The following is a 21,015-nucleotide window of genomic DNA, read 5'->3' on the forward strand; positions in this document are numbered from 1 at the left end:
AATACATACAAGTTTGTTTATATAAATACTTACTCGTATACCTTTGGGTCCAACGAAGCCCATAAGACCTGGAGAACCCTAGATCACAAATGGAAAACAATGTATTTCAATATAACTGAGAAAAAGCAAGTATCCGTCAACAGGACATGCAATATTTTTAATACCATTTCCTAACATGTGCACATGAAACTATATAAATAAATAAATTGGTTGCCTATTACAGACACTATAGCAAACAAGCATTTAATACAACTTGGGTAAATCATGGCTTATTGCCCTCCCTTTCAGTGTTTACAGGGGATATATCTCATCATAGGTCAATAAAATAACAGTCAGGGTATGTTGAGAAAGCAGTTGCTATGGATGTGTTCAAACTGTGAGACCTGGAAGTGCTTCCCTGTGAAATAGCTGGAAGGCTCCCAGACACAGATGATGCCCATGTAATGATCAGGTATGTGCATGTACCAGTCACTCTCACTTGCACTGCTGTGCGTGGAAAGGAAAGCCAGGAGCAGGCTGAAAGGGGGCTAAACAGGATGGGGGAGCAAGGCTGAAAGAACACAGCAAAGGATGTCACAGCACAGTCTGGACAGAACCTGCTGGAATTGTTTCAAGGTGCTTAGAGCTTCACTGATAATAAGAAACTCTTATTGTTCCCAGAAAGGAAATGGGGAATGTACAGAACTGCAGAGCTCCTAAAATCCCGAGTGACATTTCATTTAAGATAATGTACAGGCATTGAACAGAAAAGCTAACTGGAATACACTACAGTAGATGGCATTCAGGCTAACATGTTCTTGCTAGATAAATTATCCTTACTTTTTGCCATTCTTGCAGAAGTTATTATCACTTATTAAAAGTGATTATTATTAGTTTGGTTTGTTTTTTCAAAACTCTCTACCCAGTCATAGCTCACTTTCACAGTCAAGCACAGTAGTTTCTCTGTGTGTCTCTCTCTGTGTCTCACATACACACCTACCTTTGGTCCCTGTGGTCCTGGAGGCCCTTCTGGACCAGGAAAGCCTCTATGACCAGGTGGACCTGGAACACCAGGAAAGCCTTTTTCACCCTGTAAACATTAAGAGAATGAAATTCTTAAAATATCCATGAGTTCTCCTTTTGATAATTTATTTCTAAGGCATTCACTACTTTCAGTACCTTTTAACATCTACATATGTTTGCTACTGTGGCAGATACATTACCCGTGTCCATACTGACCAGTTTTTGTGGTCCTGCCTATGTGCTGTCTAGGCCATATGGTAACACTGAAGTAACATGCTCATAAGTGTGGTTGAAGATATCAGAAGACAACAGTACTCATTTGCAGAGTACAGAAGTTAATTGCCAGCATGAAAAGTTTAAGAAAGCAGCTGATACATATTCCTTGTTAATATTTCTACATCGTGTTTAGTCTCTACAAGCAACACAAAGCCAAATCCATCATAACAGCCCTTTGTAAAGTGGTAAACTTAATGACTCTGCTGTACAGCAAGGTCAGTTCCAAATCATCAGTACTTCTCTTCATGCAAGCCATGGAAAGAAACAGTGAGAGTCAAATGTAACAAAACCATTCAGATAGAAAAAAAGAAGTTTGCTTTAAGTGACAACTTTATAAAATTGTTCTGAGTCTCAGAAATCAAGACACCCAATTACTTGTTTATGTTTTTTAAGGTCAAGTTCAAATAACCAAACCATGTAAAGGAAACACAGAATATTAAAGCTACACAAATAGAGTACAGGAGGCTAAATTACAGTGAAAGGGGCATTTTCAGTTTTTTAGTTAAATATAATGAAAATGCAAGTCTTATCTGGGATGGAAAACTGACTATGAGCCAGCAATGTGTACTCTCAGCCCAGAAAGCCAGCTGTGTCCTGGGCTGCATCAAGAGAAGTGTGGCCAGCAGGTTGAGGGAGGGGATTCTCCCTCTCTACTCCGCTCTCGTGAGACCCCACCTGCAGTGCTGTGTCCAGGTCTGGGGGCACCAATATCAGAAGGACATGGACCTGCTCGAGTGGGTCCAGAGGAGGCCACGAAGATGATCAGGGGGCTGGAGCACCTCCCTTATGAGGACAGGCTGAGAGAGTTGGGGTTGTTCAGCCTGGAGAAGAGAAGGCTCTGGGGAGACCTTATAGCAGCCTTCCAGTACTTAATGGGGGCTACAGGAAAGATGGGGAGGGACTCTTTATAAGGGGGTGTAGGGATAGGACAAGGGATAATGGTTTTAAACTGAAAGAGGGCAGATTTAGATTAAATATAAGGAAGAAATTCTTTACTGTGATGGTGGTGAGACACTGGCACAGGTTGCCCAGAGAAGCTGTGGCTGCCCCCTCCCTGGCAGTGTTCAAGGCCAGGTTGGACGGGGCTTTGAGCAACCTGATCTAGTGGAAGGTGTCCCTGCCCTTGGCAGGGGGTTGGAACTAAAGCATCTTTGAGGTCCCTTCCAACCCAAAACATTCTATGATACTATAATTTTGATTAAAATAAAAGTGCTTCAAGCCTAGAAACTCACAGAAAAGGTGTTTCAGCTCTTTAGATAGCAGCAATTTAGCATGCTCAATTTTACATCAGTGAAGAGCTGTGTATTCAAGATTTTACATCACAGCATGACAGGGGAGAGAGAGCATGTGGGGTTATCGATTCTCAGAGTCAATTTTCCTATTGCTTTATCAGGGGAGAGTTATACAAAAAAGCATTTGAAATTTTGGTGTGCAGAATTTCCGGTATCTTATTATTCAATGTACAGCATAGGATCCAAAGAAGTGTCGAGGAAGCCAAAACACCTTGGCTTGTCCCTCCACCAATTCTCGCCCCTCCAAATCCCATAAACTCACCAGATTTTAAATAGCATCTGAATTTAAAAAAAAAGAATAATAAGATATATATAGAATATAATCCTATAATATTTTAACACAAGTCAAAATAAGAATTGCATTATGAAGTGTCTGTGAGATCTGTATCATAAACCAGCATAGCTTTTTATAACAAATTTATTTCATTCACCAGCGTCCCAAGAAAGGCAAAAAAGGATAAACCAAGATGTGCCACTGGAGGGAGTGTGGTACTAACTCACAGAAAATCGAAAGAGGTCCTTCATCTTCCTTCACTGAGCTTGCTACCCCCTCTCTCTGCAGCAAGTCATGGGGTGCTCTCCAGATGCAGAGCAGCACTTCACTCTCCTGACAGCTTCACTCCCCTCCATACAGTACAGGCAATTTTATTATCACTTTCCTCTTGACAAATCAACAAGATCAGAGGATTCTCAGGTTGGAGAATTTCTTAACATTGAACAGTTACCAACATGTACTGATTAATGTAATTGTCCTGACTTTCCAAAGCTGCCTGAAAAACTTCATCAGTGCAAACAATGATTAACTCTTACCTACTAATTGCTCAGTTGCTTTAACATGGAACTGATGAAGACAAGTTGCAGGTGTTCATTTTTAATATTTCTCTTTTAGTGGGCTGCTTATTTTTTTCTGATTTTTCAAATGGTCTCAATTCTACCGGTTAGGACAATGTCAGGTTAGACCAACTAAGAACATGAAAAATAAGCACCAAGACTTTACTAAAGACATGAATCCTTTCCCACTTACAAAAATATGTTTTCATAATGAACGTATTTACTCTGAGAGAACTTCTCTCTAACACTGAAATGAAGCTTCCTAAAAGCAAGACTAGCAGTGTTTACTGTGGTGCAGTAAGACATTTTTTTCTTGGTAGTAAAAGTACAGGAGGAAAGTTGTGAGTAATTCTTTACCAGCCAGATGTGTCAATCAGTGGGATTAATCACATCTAGAATCTATTGATAAGGTTTAGTATGGCAATCACTATGTCCCCAGTTAGCCTGAATTACTTAATAATGCCCCTTTCATTTGTGAATCAGTTGTTTTTCCAACTACAAGCAGGAGTTTGAAAGAATTTTTGGCATTTGTGTAATTCAGGTTTGTCTAAAAGCCACTCCGAGCCTCTGCCAAGCTACTATTGGCAACAGGCAGAGCTGCGGCTCTGTTACTTTTGATGGATTTGATGCTGTTCCCTCACTGCTGACAAGGTATTTGTGGTTAGGACCCAGAAACTCACCCCTGTTTTGGTCTGCAGGAGATTTATCTGTTTGTGCCAGTGCATGTAGCTTTCAAAACTTCGGGAACCAGAAAAGGGGAGATGGGCAATGTCAAAAGAGGGGAACAGGGAAGCACTGAACATGACACTCTTGATGGCATTATGAAATTTGTAACAGGAGAGCTGCTGCCAGGGTAACTGTATCTGTGGGCATTTGTTAGGAGTTTGTGAAAGGGACCTAGTGGTTCGGACAGTTGTTCTTCTGTTGCTGTTCAAACATCATGCAATGCTGTAAACAAACTAATACATTAAAAAAAAAAAAAAATTGTAAGTCTTCTTAGTTAAACAGTGTCCCCAGAGTTATTTTAACAGAATTTTGTAAGGTAATATATTCCTTTTACAATTCTTTGTAGACTCTGTTGACAACATTACCATCACACAATAAATTCACTCATTATATCAACTCAATTAATGTATTAATTGTTTCCAGGTATAAGCTAATCTTAGAAAAGGAAAAATGTATTTGTCCTTACCTTATTACCTTTCATGCTATCGCAAAAGCAGGGACTTTTACCTTTGCATACACAACTCTGAAAAACAAAAAGACAAACTTTATAATAAAATAATTTTTCTCATTGTGTTGTTTGGTGAGGGGCAAATGAGATCTCAGTGGTTTTAGTAAGGTAATTATTTCACAGATAATACAACTTTAAAAAAAAATGTTCCTGAAGAGTGGCAATTCTTAACAGTGGAAAAGAGCTCATTATCACTCTGTACTGTCTTTTGAGACAGATAAGGGCACTAGTTTAATTTTATCATCGGGGTAAAGGCCAAGAAGGCGTGCTTAACACCACCAGGGTTATAGTATCAGTATGAAGTGTAAAATTCAAGAGTTTGGGCTCACAGCCCTAAACATTAATGATTCTTTAAAAACTTACTATAGAAACAAACACATATACCGATATTGGTTTAGATTACCATGATATTGTTTTTATTTTAATCTATTAACCAATAATTTTCTGTCTTTTTCTAGCTGCGTTCACCTCCTGACCCTGGCTCCTGGTACCTAATACAATTACAAAGGACCCTCAACTTTGTTGTTTCTTAATTCTGGAGGTTTCCTGAGCCTGGAGTTCAAGTGAGCCTGGAGTTCAAAGCCCTCCTTGGAGAGCTGAGTGTTGCACTGTAGCATCCAAACCACTCTTTGAGTCTGTGACCTCTACTGCTGGAGTATGGCATGGCTATATGGGAGCAACCATAATCTGGGAAAATTCAATGATTAATCAAGTATGAAGAGATATTCAGGTTTTTACTGTTCACACTTAAGTGAAAAGAAACCCAACAAACAAAAAACCCAAACAAGGATTTTCAGTATGTAACTGGATAGACAGCGTGACTCAATTAGCTAGCTCATGCACTAGGTAGCGGTGGTAGCAGGGAGCTCAGCAGAGCTGCAAAGCACATCTGAGATCCTGGGTGAACATGAGAACACTTAACCCTCCTGTGCCCCGTTCCTGCTACAGCTATCATGCTCTCAGTACCTGAGCTAGCCCAGTCTGGCTGAGATAACTCTGCAATGGACTCTTCTACACTCATGTAGACATACCCTATGTCAGTGGAGTGGAGGAGGAAAAAAAATAATCCTTTGTTAACATAAATATTATACATACTAAAAATAGCATTGAGGTTATTGAAGCCATGTATTTCATAGACATGTGGAGTAAACTGCATTTATTGTCCTTCTTTGTACACTTAAATTCTTTCAATTGTTTTTGAAGCCATTGATGAATGACTTTTTCAATTGTAGCCCTGCAGAAAGAGGGTTATTTTTCAGTTTATTCTCCCACTTTAAGTATAGATGTTTATCACAGTGACCATATACTATTACAGTTACAGACAATATGAAAGGGACAACTATCACATACTGGTTATGAAGATATTTTTCTATGTTGCATAAAATTCAGAAAAGAAGGAAGAACTGTATTTTTTCTTACAAGATTAAAGCCTTGAAAATGGTATGATATGAAATTTCTATTTAGAACTTGAAGACAGAATTAATTAACCCATACAGCTGGTCATAATACAACAGCAGCACTGTTCCAAATTTATAACTTTTCCAGTGGTGTTCTCAAAAAACAGAAAACAAAAGACAGAAGAAGAAAAAAAGTTCTCCATTACATTTTAAAATTATAAAGTCAGATTGTCATTAAATTTAAATTTTCCTGTAGCAATCTGTTCAGGTAAAACATTTTACAGAATTGAAAAGCATCTCTTCTTCCCACAAGCTAGGATCAATTTCTTCTATATCATCAAAAACTGAGGTACATGATATTAGCTAGCTGGTATTTGTCTCTTTCCTTTGACTACACAAGGAAACTAGTTTGGAACAACTCATCCAGTCTCTTTAGGTGCCTCTTTTAGGATGGAGGAAAGATGCTGCAAGTACTTGCTGTTCCCTATAGACTAGACAATTACTGACAGTAGCTGCCTGTCTTTCAGGTGGCTGAAGTTAGGTGAGATAATACCATGTATTAATTTAGAAAGATGCAGGGAGTATTTCTCAAGTGAACAGCTATTTAAACATTAAATAGAAATTAGAATCAGTTGGCCATGAAAGGCAAATCCCCCAAGAAATTATTGTGTCTGCCTGTGTTCTATAGACAGATCACTATGTGATTACTTGATGTTTCAAGATAGATTTTTGAAGAGTTGCAAACGTTAAATACTTAATTCTTTGGCATATTTAAAGAAGACTCTTTCTTTCCCTGACCTGACTGCTAGAATTCAAGTGGTACTGCATCAGAAATTTGGAAAACAAAGGTGTCATGTAAAACAGAAACTGTGTGACTGCTACCTTTACTATTATTTTAATCAATATGATTGTATCATCAGAGACACAAGAATAAACACTAGTGCAGCATTAACAACAAACAGTATCCTGATTTCTTCTTGGTGATGTCTATCAGTTTAGCACTGGATAATCTAAATTCACCATGTTATATGACAGATATTTTAAGCCTTTAAGCATAAATACCAGAGGATAAAGTGACATATATCTCAAAATAAATTTGGAATAGTCTATAAGCCAATCAATCTTCTTGTTCCCTATTCAGTAACAGTATCTTCCATCCCAAAGTATTCTCTTCAAAATAGGTGACACAGGTTATTGGTATATGTCTGCTAAGCAGTATGAAACCAGTAACTGTTCAGTGTTCAGCATCCCAAGGAAAGATGTAAACACAGTACACAATAAATGTAGTCTTAAATTGCATGCACTGCATTTTACTGCTGTACAGGGCTGATGAGTGACTCAAGCTACCACATTCTGAAGGCTTGCATATGAAAATTGTAAATTACCTGCAAGACCTATGAGACCCATTTCCTCAGCAATCTTAACTGCTGAAGCACGAGATTAAATTTACAAGTTTAGCAGACATATGTCTGAGTCCAGGAAAGGTGCCATTTACTGAGAAAAAAATGTTTACAGTATTCCAAATCCTCTGAATTTCTTCAGGGTAACTGGGACCATATCCTGGTTGACCACAGAGAGCTTTCCTGAGGAACAGCCACAGCTGGCTTCTAATCTTCCTAGTACCAGTTATTTACCATTATAGTTCTATAGACCTTCACGGAGTTGCACCTTATTTCTACCTGTGAAAGTAAGGCTAGAAGCAGATTCTTTACAGTACTTGTATGCAAAGCAGTTTTCAGGACGCGCAGATAAATCACCAAATGAAGTGACTCTTCAGTAACAGGTATAATCTGCAGAAGACTTCCTATGTACAGATACAGAAGAAACTTTTTATTTTAACTTACAATCAAAGATAATCCAATGTGAAGTTAAAAACATGAACATGTAGAAACTTATGATGCTACACAACTAATCAAGGTATTAAACTATTTAAAGAAAAAGAGCCTTTGCTCTTCAAGAAGTCAGAATGCTTAGAATGTGTTTAATTTGCCATTAGTAAGCTTTCAGATCAATTTAGGTCTTTTTGTGTACGCATATCACTTTAAACTAAACTGAAAAGACCAAAGATGATTTTGCATTACACACTCAGTTAGCTGGATAATACTAAACGTTTTGGCATATGATTTTTACGTAAGATTAGTATTATGCCTTCTGTAAAGGAGCTTTGAACCAAAAAATCATTGCTCACTTATACTACTGGATGTTTCCACATCCTTGCAAGATGCCTGCAGCTCCTTCATCAAAGGATCATAACAACACAATAGTATATTGCCAGGTTATAAGATAAGGAAATTGAGTACTAGTTATTAATGGTTTATTCAAAATCCTCACAATAACATCTACATAAGTAAATGTACTAACAAAGCCACAGATTTACTGCATGTTTTTCAGTTTTTTGTTTTTTATAATAATCACCTACATTTATTTAAAATATTTAGATATGGCAGATGGCACTAGCTTTTTGATCTAAAAATCTAGGTCAAAGGATAAAGCCAGATCATGATATGAATAACAAATCAAATTAATCCACCAATGAACCAAAATGAAAAAAACCCAACACTTTCTTGGAGTATTTTATAGAGGAGCTCCTTTCAAAAGTGTTTTGAGTGACAGTAGTAGCATTATATGTTCTTTAAATAATTACAGTTGTGCATGCTGAAGCACATTTACTGCAGTGGTTAATGTTGAGTGCAACCTTATCCATAACACTGAATTGCCCTTCCTACACTATGGGATTGGATTCTACGGGGCTCTGACCTCTTTCTGCCCCCAATTCAGAGACTAAAGCATCTGCTTAAAAAGTGTTCCAGTCCTCTCCTTCCCCAAATCCCTCAAAGAAATGACAAAGAAAGAAGGAAGAAATAACATACTACAGACTACATTGCCACCTATACAACACTAATATAGATTCAGCATGGTACTGCTACTCCTACCATTGCCGTCATGGTAACTTGTTTTGGAGTATTAAAGAGAATCTTACACAGCTCACAGCACTTTGCCAGTAAAGCTAGTTATATGAAGGGTGTCAGAGAATGTATTTAGGGATGTTACCAAACCTGAATATGTCGAAGGACGTCACAAAGCGTTAACGTAAGGAAAAAAGCAAACAATGATAGGAGTTTCTATCAATAGCACAGGCTTTGAGCCCTGACACATCTGTGGGGCAATACAGTCATACTGGGTATGGTCTAAAGGCAGGAAGATGGGGAACAGACAAAATGAGCCAGTGAGGGTGATGAGCCAGTATTTCTCCATTGATCTCCTTTTGGAATGGCATATAGGATGACAACACAGAGTATTTGTTCGCTTTTCCAGATCCAAAGAAGATCAGAGTAGGTCAGCTATGATTTCAAAATACATATTTATATTAAAAACACTGCACCCAGGACAGAGAGGCAGCAAAGTGTGTTGTTGCAGCCAACCGGCACCATATTCTTTAAGTATGTTTCAGATGAAGAGTACATCAAGACCACACAGGATGAGTAATAAAGACATTCAGATGAAAGCTGAGATGAAATTAAATGTATTCGGTAGGAATATAGTAATCTGGCTGCAGTGGAGTTTAAGTTTACACTTTTGGCCTGATTGGTCTTTCATGGATGAAGTCCACTGATTCCAGAGGTAAATCCTGGTTAACATAAATGAAAGATGACTGTGCAACATAAGGAATTGTAATGGTATCCTGAGTAGCCTACAAATATGCAGGTCATCACAGTGGTCCTTTCTAAGTGGAAGTAAATTATCAGCTAATTTCCAGTTTTCTGTAATTTCTCTTCAGTTCCAATACTTATTAAAAATTACACATCAGTGAGCCAGCTCCTTTAAGAGTCTTGATTATGAATTTTCAAGGGCTGCTGACACACTGAGATTTCTGAATTCTTCCTGAGATGTCTCAGTGCAATCACTTTACACATTCCAGCTGTGTCTATAAACCACAACTGAGTACACAGAATAATATTGCTCAAATAGTTGATGTTAATATAGTGCTTAAAACTACAAAGGGCCCATTTCTCTAATGTCCTCTACTACATGTTTTCTATTACATCTAATAAAAGTGGGTGTAAAGCATTATGATTACGGCAAGTAGAAAGTTTTGCTTTAACATTTATCTACACCACAAACTTGTGTTGGGGTAGGTATGCTGCACAGAGATGTGAAATGCTGCACTTTCTGGAGGACACTATGGTGCTAGCTAAAGCTCCTAGCTTGGACATAGTTGTTTTCAAAAATTTATCCTAACCTGCTCAAGCAGAGGATCTGAGAGCAGAGCTGTATAGAAGAGATTTCCCACTTGTGGCTATATAAGTAAAATCTTTTTTCTGAGTCTGAGGCACCTGTGTTAGGATACTTAGCTGGACTAGCACAGTCAGTAATTCTATCTAGACATGGTTAGTAGATACATGACCTTGGCAGCATATTCCTCATGTTGCACAACTGTAAATCACCATGTAGCCTACAAGCTACTGGAGAATGAAGTCCCCTCACTCCAAAACATTGCTATCAAAACAAAATACCAGTCTCACAATTACAATCTGTATACTAAAAGTTTTTCATGCATTCTAAGCATCAAACATGAATTCATTAAAATTATCAAAGACCACGGAGATCTTTGTGTTTTTTTAGTGATTGCTGGACCAGTACAACAAAACCAAATTATTAAGCCTTCAATAAGTATAGACAGCATAGAGCAGAAATAGGAGATGATGAGATGAAGGAAAATATGTCAGTTCCCAAACCCTGAAGCATTGTGTAGTCACTTGTGAAATGGAAGGCAGCCAGACATTCCTACCTTAGAAGACTCCTGTTAACAGCCATGTATGCTATGAGAATGCACAGCATTTTGCCTACCAGTTGAATACCTAGCACCTGCCAAAAATGATTTCATTTTGACTTTCCATTATAAAGAAATACACCTGTAACTTTAACTAATAAACAACCTGGTCAATAATGTCTAATGTAGAGAGACCAGATCTCAAATAACACAGTGGAAGACAACTGTTCTGCTATGGACAGTGTAACTGTTAAATAAACTCCATTAAACTCTCGTAATGGGAACCTTGCTCAGGCTTTGTATTACTGCTTATGTGCTGTTTCAGTGTGAGGTGCAGGAGAGAAGTCCTAAGCACTTACGATTGTAGGAAAAGCCTTTCATAACACTTCACAGAAGCAGGATTTTGTGTCTATCTCAGAGATACACAATTTGTGTATCACAATGTGAACACACGTGTCTATCTGAACTTGACAACACTTTCCCTACTTTCTATCCTTAATTTTAAACTGTCAGTTCTTTTGAAAGGGATTTTATATAATATAAGGATATATTTATAATGGTATTTGCAAAGTAACTATGGTAAATGACTGGTATGAAGAAACAGAAGAAGCTGCTGCAGACAATTTAAACAGCTTTCTACTATGTCAAAGGAACATGTGTATGAAAACCCTTTTTCACTTTAGACATCGAAACTGTTTTGAAAACCTCTTAGTTTTTAAAGCAAAAACCTGTTTAGTAAGAACTTTGTATAGTAACAACTTTGTAGTGTTAGCCAGATCTCTTCATTATAACTATTCATATTAATCACAATAAAAAAACCCCTGTAACATAAACCTTAAGTAAAACAGTATAAATCAGATGAAAACAAATTTTCATAGATCTTTTGGCATCTCTTGCATATGTTTAAATGAAATAAATTGTGTCCTTGGGAAAAAAGGACACAATTTATTTCAAACAATCAAACACCAAAAACCAAACCAAAAACAGTAAAGCACCCTGCAGTTCTTTTTTGTAATATACTTACATATATTACATATATTACATACAGTATAGCATATCTTTTTTGCTCTGAATGAGCCTGTCTGTATGGAAGTTCCAAGAAACTACCATAACACAGCTGTTCATACTATTCTTATGAAAGCACACCATTCTGCCATCTTGCTTACAGTTCCACACACAACTTCCATGGTGCCAACCATATTCTCATCCAAGCAGACACAGTACAATTAATCACATGGAGCTTCTCCCTTCTCTCTAGCTCACTGACAGTAAAGAATTAGGGAGTGGGAAAACAGTAGGGCTTAGCAATCTTCACTGTGCCTGCATGTTATCATCATTGTGTTAGGATAAATCTGGTAAAATGTTGTAATTTAGAAAAAAAAACCAACACCCCGAGTTTTCACAAACTCAAATTGTTTGTAAGCTCTGCAGTGATGACCACTAAGGTCTGTGTTGTAGAAGCTGCCTAAAATTACTTAGTATCTATGTACATAGACCTGGCATGTTGTATGCAGTTTTGGAAAACCCTAAGTTGAAGCTCTCAATTGGATCTCTGTTTTTTGGGGTTTCTTTAATTGCTTTTGGTCTATAAAGAGAAGATACAGAATTCTCTTTAAACAGAGAGAATGATGGTTTGATTTCTTCTGCTAAAACATAGAACATGTTGATACTTATATTTATAATGACCAATATCTTACTCTACAAATAATCTCACTAGGGTGGAAGTCACTGTGATGAGGACTATAAGAAACTGGACCAAACTGTTCACGATATATTCAGATGGGTAAAATCTCCAAAGGCAAACCCATAAACCCCATCACTGCGGGTTTCTTCTCCTGACCTTGAACAGGACAAGGGGACAAAAGAAATAAATATTCTTCCTTTCCACAAGGAAAAAAAGATTAGGCAATTAGGCCACAGAATTTTGTTTTGTGTAGCAAACTCTTAAGGGTGTTTAATCAGCTTATTCATCCGTGCTCTTTCTCCCTAACAGAGGGTCATCTTAAAAGAGCAATCTAATAACGAAGAATACACACCATTTAACTGGTGAATTTTTGCTTACTTACCATAATATGGTTAGCATTACATCACACAATTTGTATTTCTTCCCAACTGTTGAGTGTGGGAATGGTATTCAGTATAATTGTTGTCTCCTCAGGCCTGTATATTTGTATATTCATAAAATTCCTGGTGTGCATCTTCTGTTAAGTGGTACAAATAGCAATGAAAGCAACAGTAGCTTGTTCAGAGAAAGCTTATTGCACATGCTTTGGTTTCTCCTTTTTGAAAGGCTCTGTGATTTCACAGATTGGAAAAAAAAAAAAAAAAGGTTACTTTTTCTTGCAACTTCCTCCAAAATGATCTGTGGAAAAATGCTGCACAAAGCTCGAGTTAAAAAGCCTTCATTGAACCAGGCCAAATGGAAAACCTGTAAACCTGTGAGACTTGTACCCTATCACAAAACTGCCAAGTTAAAAAAAGGACAAACAATGAAAATAGAACTAAAAATATACTAGGTGTGGCAAAATGAAACTTCTTCAGTGTGTGCATGAGAGACTGGAGCTGTAAACAGTTAAGAAGAAAAAAGCCTTTTTGTATTTCACCTTCCTCCTAGGCTCCTGTAATCCATGCCAACATACGGAGCCTTCTAGTATTACTTTGTTAGGCGGTAGGGTGAGAATGTGACAGTAAAACAGATGACCGGACATCCCATACTAGTTACACTTAATAGCGAAGTATTTTGTTTCAAAGACATGTTATGATAAATCAGCTCTAGGTATTGCAGAAGAGATTGCTAGCACATATCTCAAAATAAAATGCTGTTATAACTATATGAAATGCAAAGCAATGGAGGAAGAACCAGGGTTTGCCTGCCTACTTTGATCATTTTAATGGTATTATTCAGTCAGCAAAATAACTTGAACTATAGAGTTTTGCCTAAATGTGTATTTAACTTGTAGATTTGTTAGAAAAAGGCTACACATCAAGTGTTAACAGTTCCGTTTTCACAGGTGCTTACCAAGATCACCTAAGGAGATTCATCTTCTTTCAGTTGTATGATACAGCAAACATGTAAGTACACTTAACATTTCAAGGCCATATCAGAGCAAGCCCCCATGTTGTATAAGACAGTAGAACTTCATAAATTTTGATGCACAAACATTAGGGCAACTCTGCTAATTTGTGCTAACTCTCTTGGCCCAGTAGGAAACGCATTGCTCTGCAGTGCCCTGACATTGGCTTGTTTATGGAGATGATGGCTGAATTACAACTAATTATAGAGGCAATCAGGATCAGAACACTCTAGTATAAATTGGGCCCAGTTATCAAAGTAACACCCCCATTGACTTCAGAGCTGGGATCATATTAACCAAATCAAAGAGAGCACTTCACAAAGGACTTGTTTTTCTAACACGCTCAGTGAACTCTCTTTTGTATATTCAGGTGCACATCTTCCCTTCTCAGCTGCCCTGTGCGACAAAGAACCTGGGTGCTTCCAAAGGCCAGCAGAGAAGGAAAATTCTCACTGTGACACTTGGTCCCTCCAACATTTTGATTCCCAGTTAAACAAAGTAATTCAGCCTGCATCCATTCTTACCAGCCTTGCAGATGCTCATGGCTGAGCTAGAACACCTCATTTTTTCCTTCCAGAGACATGTATTAAGATCTATTTGCAACAGCAATATAGTTTGCATATAATTAGGTAAAAAACATTGCATGAAGAAGAAAAGACTAGTTTATTAGTACTTGCATGCAAATTCTAACATTTGTAAAAAATGAAATTAACTGGGAAGTATGAACGCTTGCATCTAGTCACAGACAACACCCATAATTGAGAAGGGGGATGCATAGAAGATCTTGTCAAGCCTTACAGTCACCGAATTTGTTACCTCCCCTCCTTTGCCAGCAGCACATGATGAAAAAAAACAGAGTAATGACTGAGGCAAACACAGAATATAGAGCACTTAAATTTTTCCTGTGAGCTAACACAATATTGCAATTGTATTACAATGCAAATCAAAAAAACCGTAGTAACATGAGGTGCACCTAACTTGCAATCAAGTACTTGCTCAAGTAGAAACTCTCTTTTGTCCTGTTTTGAATACATGCTAACATAATGCCATCATAAAAATGATCAATGCCACTAAGCAGCAGTATTGATTCAGTACTAATGAACTTTTCTTATTCTTATTTTTCTTATTACTGTAATTTGAACCAACAAATTTCAAGACATACAAGAAGTACATGGATGGTATCAAAAGACAGAATACACTCAGGAGAATTAATTGGATTGTACACGTGCATCAAGACAGTTTCAGGTCCAGGTGCTGTTAAACAAAATGAAACAATGAGAAAGCAAATAAACTTTTTTCTGAGAGGAAAAAAAGTAGAAATGAGGAAGATCTTGTTCCTGAGGAAATACATTGTTAATTTTTATTCTTCTTCTTCAGTATTTAAATGAACAGTGGGAAAATCCAAAGAATTATAACATCAGTATTTGGAGTGAAGGAATACACCAAGCAAGCTGAAAAGCCTTTGACGTGGGAAGATGCTACTTCTGCTGAGTTTTCAGATGTGATTAGAGCATGCTAATGGCCAAGACTGCAGCTAATAATACTCCCTAGCAGATGCCAGAAAGTTCAGCCTCCTAAGGGCAGGAAAGTCTGGACTCTGTGGCCTGTGAGGACCAAAATTTGTTGTATAAACAGCAGCAGGCACAAATTAATAATTTTCTTTCTTGTCTTTGGGAATAAAGTATTTATTGGGTTATTACGAGACATAGACTTAAAACTCTTCTAAGTTGAAACAGTTTTTAATCTATGCATACAGCAAAAATATTGCTTGCTGGTCAAATATAAATTTATTTTCATATGAAAGTGTAGTGCAATTTTAAAACACAAACAATACCTATTTCTTTGCAATGGACAGTCCAGCTAAGATGCAATGATTTATTAATCAATCATTTCATGTCAATTAACACTAGCCACTAATATTTAATTAGTTTAGATAAAATTGCTTTTTAAAAAGTTTTTATTTCCTCCATCTAGAAAATTTAGTTAGACTTTCTCTTTTGAAAATATCAGCATTTTCATACAAGAATAGAAATGATCACATTTGAATCTTAAACTGATCTGTCATCTGTTGGAAATCTAGTTTAAATTAATCTCAGACAACATTTCAGATCCACTGAATTTTCAGAGCACAACTGAATCAATACATCGTGTTCAAACTTTGCTTTAACAGCAAGATTTCTGTAGAAGACACTTCTTACAGTGTTTAAGACCTAAGTGTAAATGAGGATCTGGTAATGACAATGCTCTAGAAAACCAGTATCTCAGACCTTCATGATCTACCTTAAGCAGAAAGACTGCTAATGAACATGAGTCTGCATGACTGGCAAATACTCTAGGATCCTACTGAGGTTGCTAAAAAGTGTTGAAATGCTTTACTGAGCCATATGTGAGGTCCTACCCATCGATACACCTCCTTTTCCCTTCCTTTGTAGATGAAAGCACGAACCGGGATGACAAGATCAACACAACCAGAATAGGGGCTTAGAAAATGTGAGAGTGTGTGTCTGTGTGGGAGTGGGGGGAGGAGTTCCTGGTACACTGCGCTTGTTACCAGCCATCCAGAAGCACACATGATGATGTCGATCTCTTAGGAGCAGCAAGGGCAATGGATGGGAGGTACCAGCAGATAAAGAGAAGAATGGAATAAAGAAAAGCAAACTGGGAAGAGAGAGGCAGGTCTTGAGTTTATCAGTCTTCCACATCTTGCTTTAGAGTAAGGATCTGTCCTAGGCAGAGCCTGAAACAACTCTGCAGAAAATATGTACTTTGCAAATAGATCTGGTACCTCTGTTCTACATAAGAACTAAGAGGTATTTTAATTCCACTACAAATAAAACAACTAGATCTTTGTTAAATGACTAAACTTGACTGGAAGTTAGAGGGCCATGAAAGAAAACATGTTTGGTGAGGTGCTTATGCTGTTTCCAGACACTTTACCCAGAATGGGTGATTAGAAGAAACATTATTACCAATTAGTCTGCTTCAGATAATTACGGCAGAATGTGGCTCTATTTTAGCAACCACAAAGTGGAAGATCAGATTTTTTCCTTATAAAGGTGAACTGCAAATGTTTTGATAGGCAGTAAAGGGTTTTGATGTACTGCTTTAGAGCTTTACTCACACATGCAAGGAGAAATTAACACTGTTGACTATTATGGGAAAAACAGAATTTGAAATTTACTGAAACTGGCAGTTTTCTGTTTGGTAACTGCCAGAAATGTTGACCCATTTACCCTCACAGCTGACTGTTCTTCTCCCAGACGGGAATGTGCAATCTAAATGTTATAACCAGACAGAGGAGAAAGGAACGGCAAAGACAACAATATGATTTAGGGGAATTTATCGACCAAACGGTGATGCACACTCATCATTAAACCTCAAACTGTGCAGTGAGTTTGTAGGGAAGGCGGCACAGCTGGTCCAGAGGGTGAGTGTTGCTCTCAGAGCGTTTACCTCAGAGACCATCCACGCCCAACACCGCTCAGCCCTCGCCCTCCGCATCCCCCGTGTCCTGCGGAGCGACGCGCTGCCCGCGGGACAGGCCTCCGCGGCCGCTTGCTGGGCTGGTGGCGGGGCTGCGGCCCCCGGCCCCCCCTCACGGCAGCCCCGCAGCTGGAGGCGCGGGAGGCCGCCCGCCGCCCCTCTCCTTCGCACCTGAGACAGCGGCGGCGCGCCCTGCGCGGGGCCTCCCCGCCCTCACCTACCCCCGCCGGGCAGCGGCGCAGCGGTAACGGCACCTCTCCTCACCGTGCCCGGGCGCGATGTACCTGACGCGGGTGGGGCGTATAATTTTAAATACAGTAAATTCACCTTTTCTCCCTCACAACTCGCCAACGCCGAAGTGCAGCGCGCTGGCGGAGGGGGCCGAGGCGCTGAGCGCCGCCTTGCCCCAGGTGACGCTGCGGCCGCCGCGGGATCCCGCGCCCCCGTCCCGTCCCGCCGCGCCGCCCCAGGCCCTCCGCCCCGCGCTCCCTCCCTCACTCACCTCCGCCGCCGCGGCGCGGCCCGGCCCGAGCAGGGCGAGCAGCAGCAGCAGCAGCGCCAGGCGGCTGGGACAAGCCCTGCCGGCCATCCCCGCGCTCGGCGCTGCCTGCGCGGCGTCCCACAGAGCTCGGCCCGGGGCGCTCGGACTCTGCCCCCCGCCCGCCCGCCGCTTTTGGCCTGGGGGCTGCTGCTTCGCACCCGCCTCGGCGCTCCCGGCGCCCTGGGGTGGGGACAGGGGCCGGGGCTGGCCGGGGCGGGGCCGGCCGGGCCATCCCTCTCCTCTCCTCCCCTCTCCTCTCCTCTCCCCCCCGTGTCTCCTGCCTCGGGCACCGCCGGCAGCCGCCGTCTGTCCGTCCTCAGCGGGCATGGAGTGAGCGAGGAGCCGGGGGCTTTCCCGCCTGGGAGCTGAGGTGAGCGCCGCGGAAGGGCAGCCCCGGGTGGCGGTACCTGGCGCTCGTTACGGGCCGTCCCGCCCGGCCTCGGCGCCGGCCAGGGCTGGGCAGCTCGCTGCGGGGCCAGCCCCGTCCCGGGACAGCTGGGGGTGCCCCAGGTTCCCGGGCTGTCTCCGTCCCCCGCCCGCTTCCCCCGCGCCGCCCTGAGGGCGCAAGGTGGCGGGCGCCGCCCGAAGGGGCTGCGCGGCGGGAGCGGGGACGGGGACCCGCCCGGGCCAGCCCCGGGCACCGCCCGAGCAAGGACACGGCCTGGGCCCGCCCGGAGCGCCCCGGCGGGGAGAAGGGGTCGGTTCAACCGGGGCGGGGGCGAGGTGGGAGGTGGCAGCGCTGGGTGCGCGAGTGAGGCGGTACCGGGGAAGGCCGGCGGCAGCCCGGGCCCTCCGCGCCATCCCGCCGCTGTCCGCGGCGCTCCCGGGCGCTGGCGGGAGTGTTTTCCTTTCAGCAACGCTTTCCCCCCCCTCGAGTGTTTTCGTAACGAGGCAGCGGAGACCGAGAAGTCCGAGAAGGGGCAAAGTGCTGCCCGCTGCATAAATGGAGATCAGTGGGAAGCGTCTCTCTCCAGGCTTTCCACATAGCTTAGCGTGATGCAGAGGCTTTCTGAATGGAAGTGTGATTTGTAAAGTGCGGGCAATAGGTAAAGTTTATCGCATTTATGTTGTTGACAGAAGTACTGCATGTTCAAGGTTACATCTCACCACATAAAGTGCTGTTCTGAGATGGCACAAACTTAGAAAGTTTGTTGTCCAGGCCAGCCACAGCGATCTTGCCTTATCTGTAGTGTTGGTGAATGCTGTAAGGAAATCCTAACTTACAGGTTTTATGAAGCACTAGAAGTGATACAGAAAAAGCAACATTATACAACAATATAATATATGTGTATAAATCTATTTAGAACTACTGATGAGACAGAAACCTAAAGCCTTTCATGAGCATAAACCTAACCACAGAGCTTTGTAAAACAGCCTCTCTTAAAGGCATGAGAGTAGAGCTGGATCTCCATTCCGCTGACAGTCCTGTCAACCCCCTATGAAATCCACTGTGAAAGCTAGTTAGCAGAGGCTACTTTTCCCAAAAGTCTGGTACTAGCAGCCAGAACATACCTCTGGAAGAGCAGAGCAGTATGTTCAGTATCAAAGATCTTGTACATCATCACAGATGGTATCACCTTGGCTCTAAAATCTCAAGCATCAGTGAGAGCAAGGTGGTATAGACAGCAACGTATAGAGATAAAGGGAAAAAGCCAGATTGATGATGACCATGTAGAGGAAATAGTATCATAGGGATAAAACCACTAAACATGCATTTTATTTGTCAGATTCCTAAACCTGTTGACTGTAACAATGCCACATTTTTTACATGAGAATACTGTAATAATAAGGACAAAAATGGGGTCCACAGTTGTTTATAAGCCATAAGCACCTATAAATACCTAAATCCACCACTGAAATTTAACATTAGAAGAACTGGTGTTAGACAGAAGGTAGCAGAAACTTATTTACACAAAAGTGAAAGCAAAAGGTGAGACAACAAGGTCAGAGCAAGCGAGACTACAGTGGAAGAGAGTGGTCAGTCCTCAGAAATGATGCAAATTTAAATGCAGTATGAACAGAATGACTCTCACTGAGTAAAGAAGATAGGACTTAAAAGGAGAGCTCTTGAATACTAGGACAAAGAAATACTGGAAGAAACAGAAGAAAGCAGGCAAACCGCTGTTAGCAGAAATAAATTAATACATGCAGAACACCCAGTGAATGAAATACTGCTATAATAAAAAGATATTGAGTCAGTTTTCAAATTGTGAAAACCCTGTGCAGAAATTTAAAAAAAGTCAACAAGCTCAAAGCAAACATGGGAAAGTGCTAACAAGGGAGATGCAACAGAAAGAAAGAACATTTTTTAAAAAGTCCTCTTCAAAGCCAGTCTTATCCCAGAACCACCTACTCACTGACCTTGAGCAGCTGGCTGCTAAGTATTATGGTCCACCTGGATGGTAGCTGTGTGTGTCAGAGTTAAGAAACAGCAAGTAATGTTGCATTATGAAATTGTCACTTAAAAGCATGTATGCCTTTATGTGAGTTTCTAGGACAGATAAGTGACTTCGAAGTAGCATTGAGCTGTAACAAAGGTAAGATCAGCCACTGAGGTTCTCCTGCTCGTTGCTGCCATAACTGATGGCATTCATCTAAAGAAAGTCTTAAGAAATCTTGATGCAGACTGTGTTGCTGATACCGTTGTAGTCTGTAATATCTTCAGAGAGCTACAAACTCAGAGAGACGGTCTTGTCTGGCAAAACAGCTGGCCAGGCAGGCTTAACATCAGTTGTGTCAAAATGTATACCTGCAGCTGCCTGCAGAAGTACTTTAAAAAAAAACCCAAAAAACACCAGTGCATGAACAACAGAGAGCTCAACCTTAATTCTAGAACACATTTGAAAGCTGTAACAAATTAAAGTTTAGCTTTTTTTCACAGTAATTGATATTTAATTATTTTAGCTTTGATTTTGTTTCCTCAGTTCTCTGTGGTAAAACAAGGATAACAGTATCTTCTCTTTTTACATTTAAGGGATATTTTTGTGGGAAACATTACGGTTGTATGAATTTAGTATAAAGTGCAAAGTTTCATAGGACTTAAGGAAAAGGATGAAAGGAGTATGGAATATATCCATCATGAATGAGGCAGAAGTCCCATGGAAAACAGCATAT

The 21,015-nt window shown here is 40.5% G+C and overlaps 2 protein-coding genes across 3 annotated transcripts in view; one reads left to right on the forward strand and one right to left on the reverse strand.

Annotated features, from left to right (window-relative positions):
- COL4A3 (collagen type IV alpha 3 chain) overlaps positions 1–18,068 on the reverse strand; it is a 64,265-nt gene extending 46,197 nt beyond the window's left edge. Inside the window, exons 1-4 of the mRNA XM_074877673.1 lie at positions 17,863–18,068; positions 4,594–4,650; positions 980–1,069; positions 34–78 (exon numbers count right to left, since the gene is read on the reverse strand). Of these exons, the coding sequence (XP_074733774.1) occupies positions 34–78; positions 980–1,069; positions 4,594–4,650; positions 17,863–17,949 (279 nt within the window). The 5' untranslated portion in view covers positions 17,950–18,068. The remainder of the gene's footprint in view (positions 1–33; positions 79–979; positions 1,070–4,593; positions 4,651–17,862) is intronic.
- COL4A4 (collagen type IV alpha 4 chain) overlaps positions 17,933–21,015 on the forward strand; it is a 77,621-nt gene continuing 74,538 nt past the window's right edge. For both annotated transcript variants that reach the window (XM_074877670.1, XM_074877672.1), the window contains exon 1: positions 17,933–18,271. The gene's annotated coding sequence lies outside the window, so the exon portion shown is untranslated. The remainder of the gene's footprint in view (positions 18,272–21,015) is intronic.

Source organism: Strix uralensis, chromosome 9 (genome assembly GCF_047716275.1).
Source record: "Strix uralensis isolate ZFMK-TIS-50842 chromosome 9, bStrUra1, whole genome shotgun sequence".
NCBI classification, from domain to species: Eukaryota; Metazoa; Chordata; class Aves; order Strigiformes; family Strigidae; genus Strix; species Strix uralensis.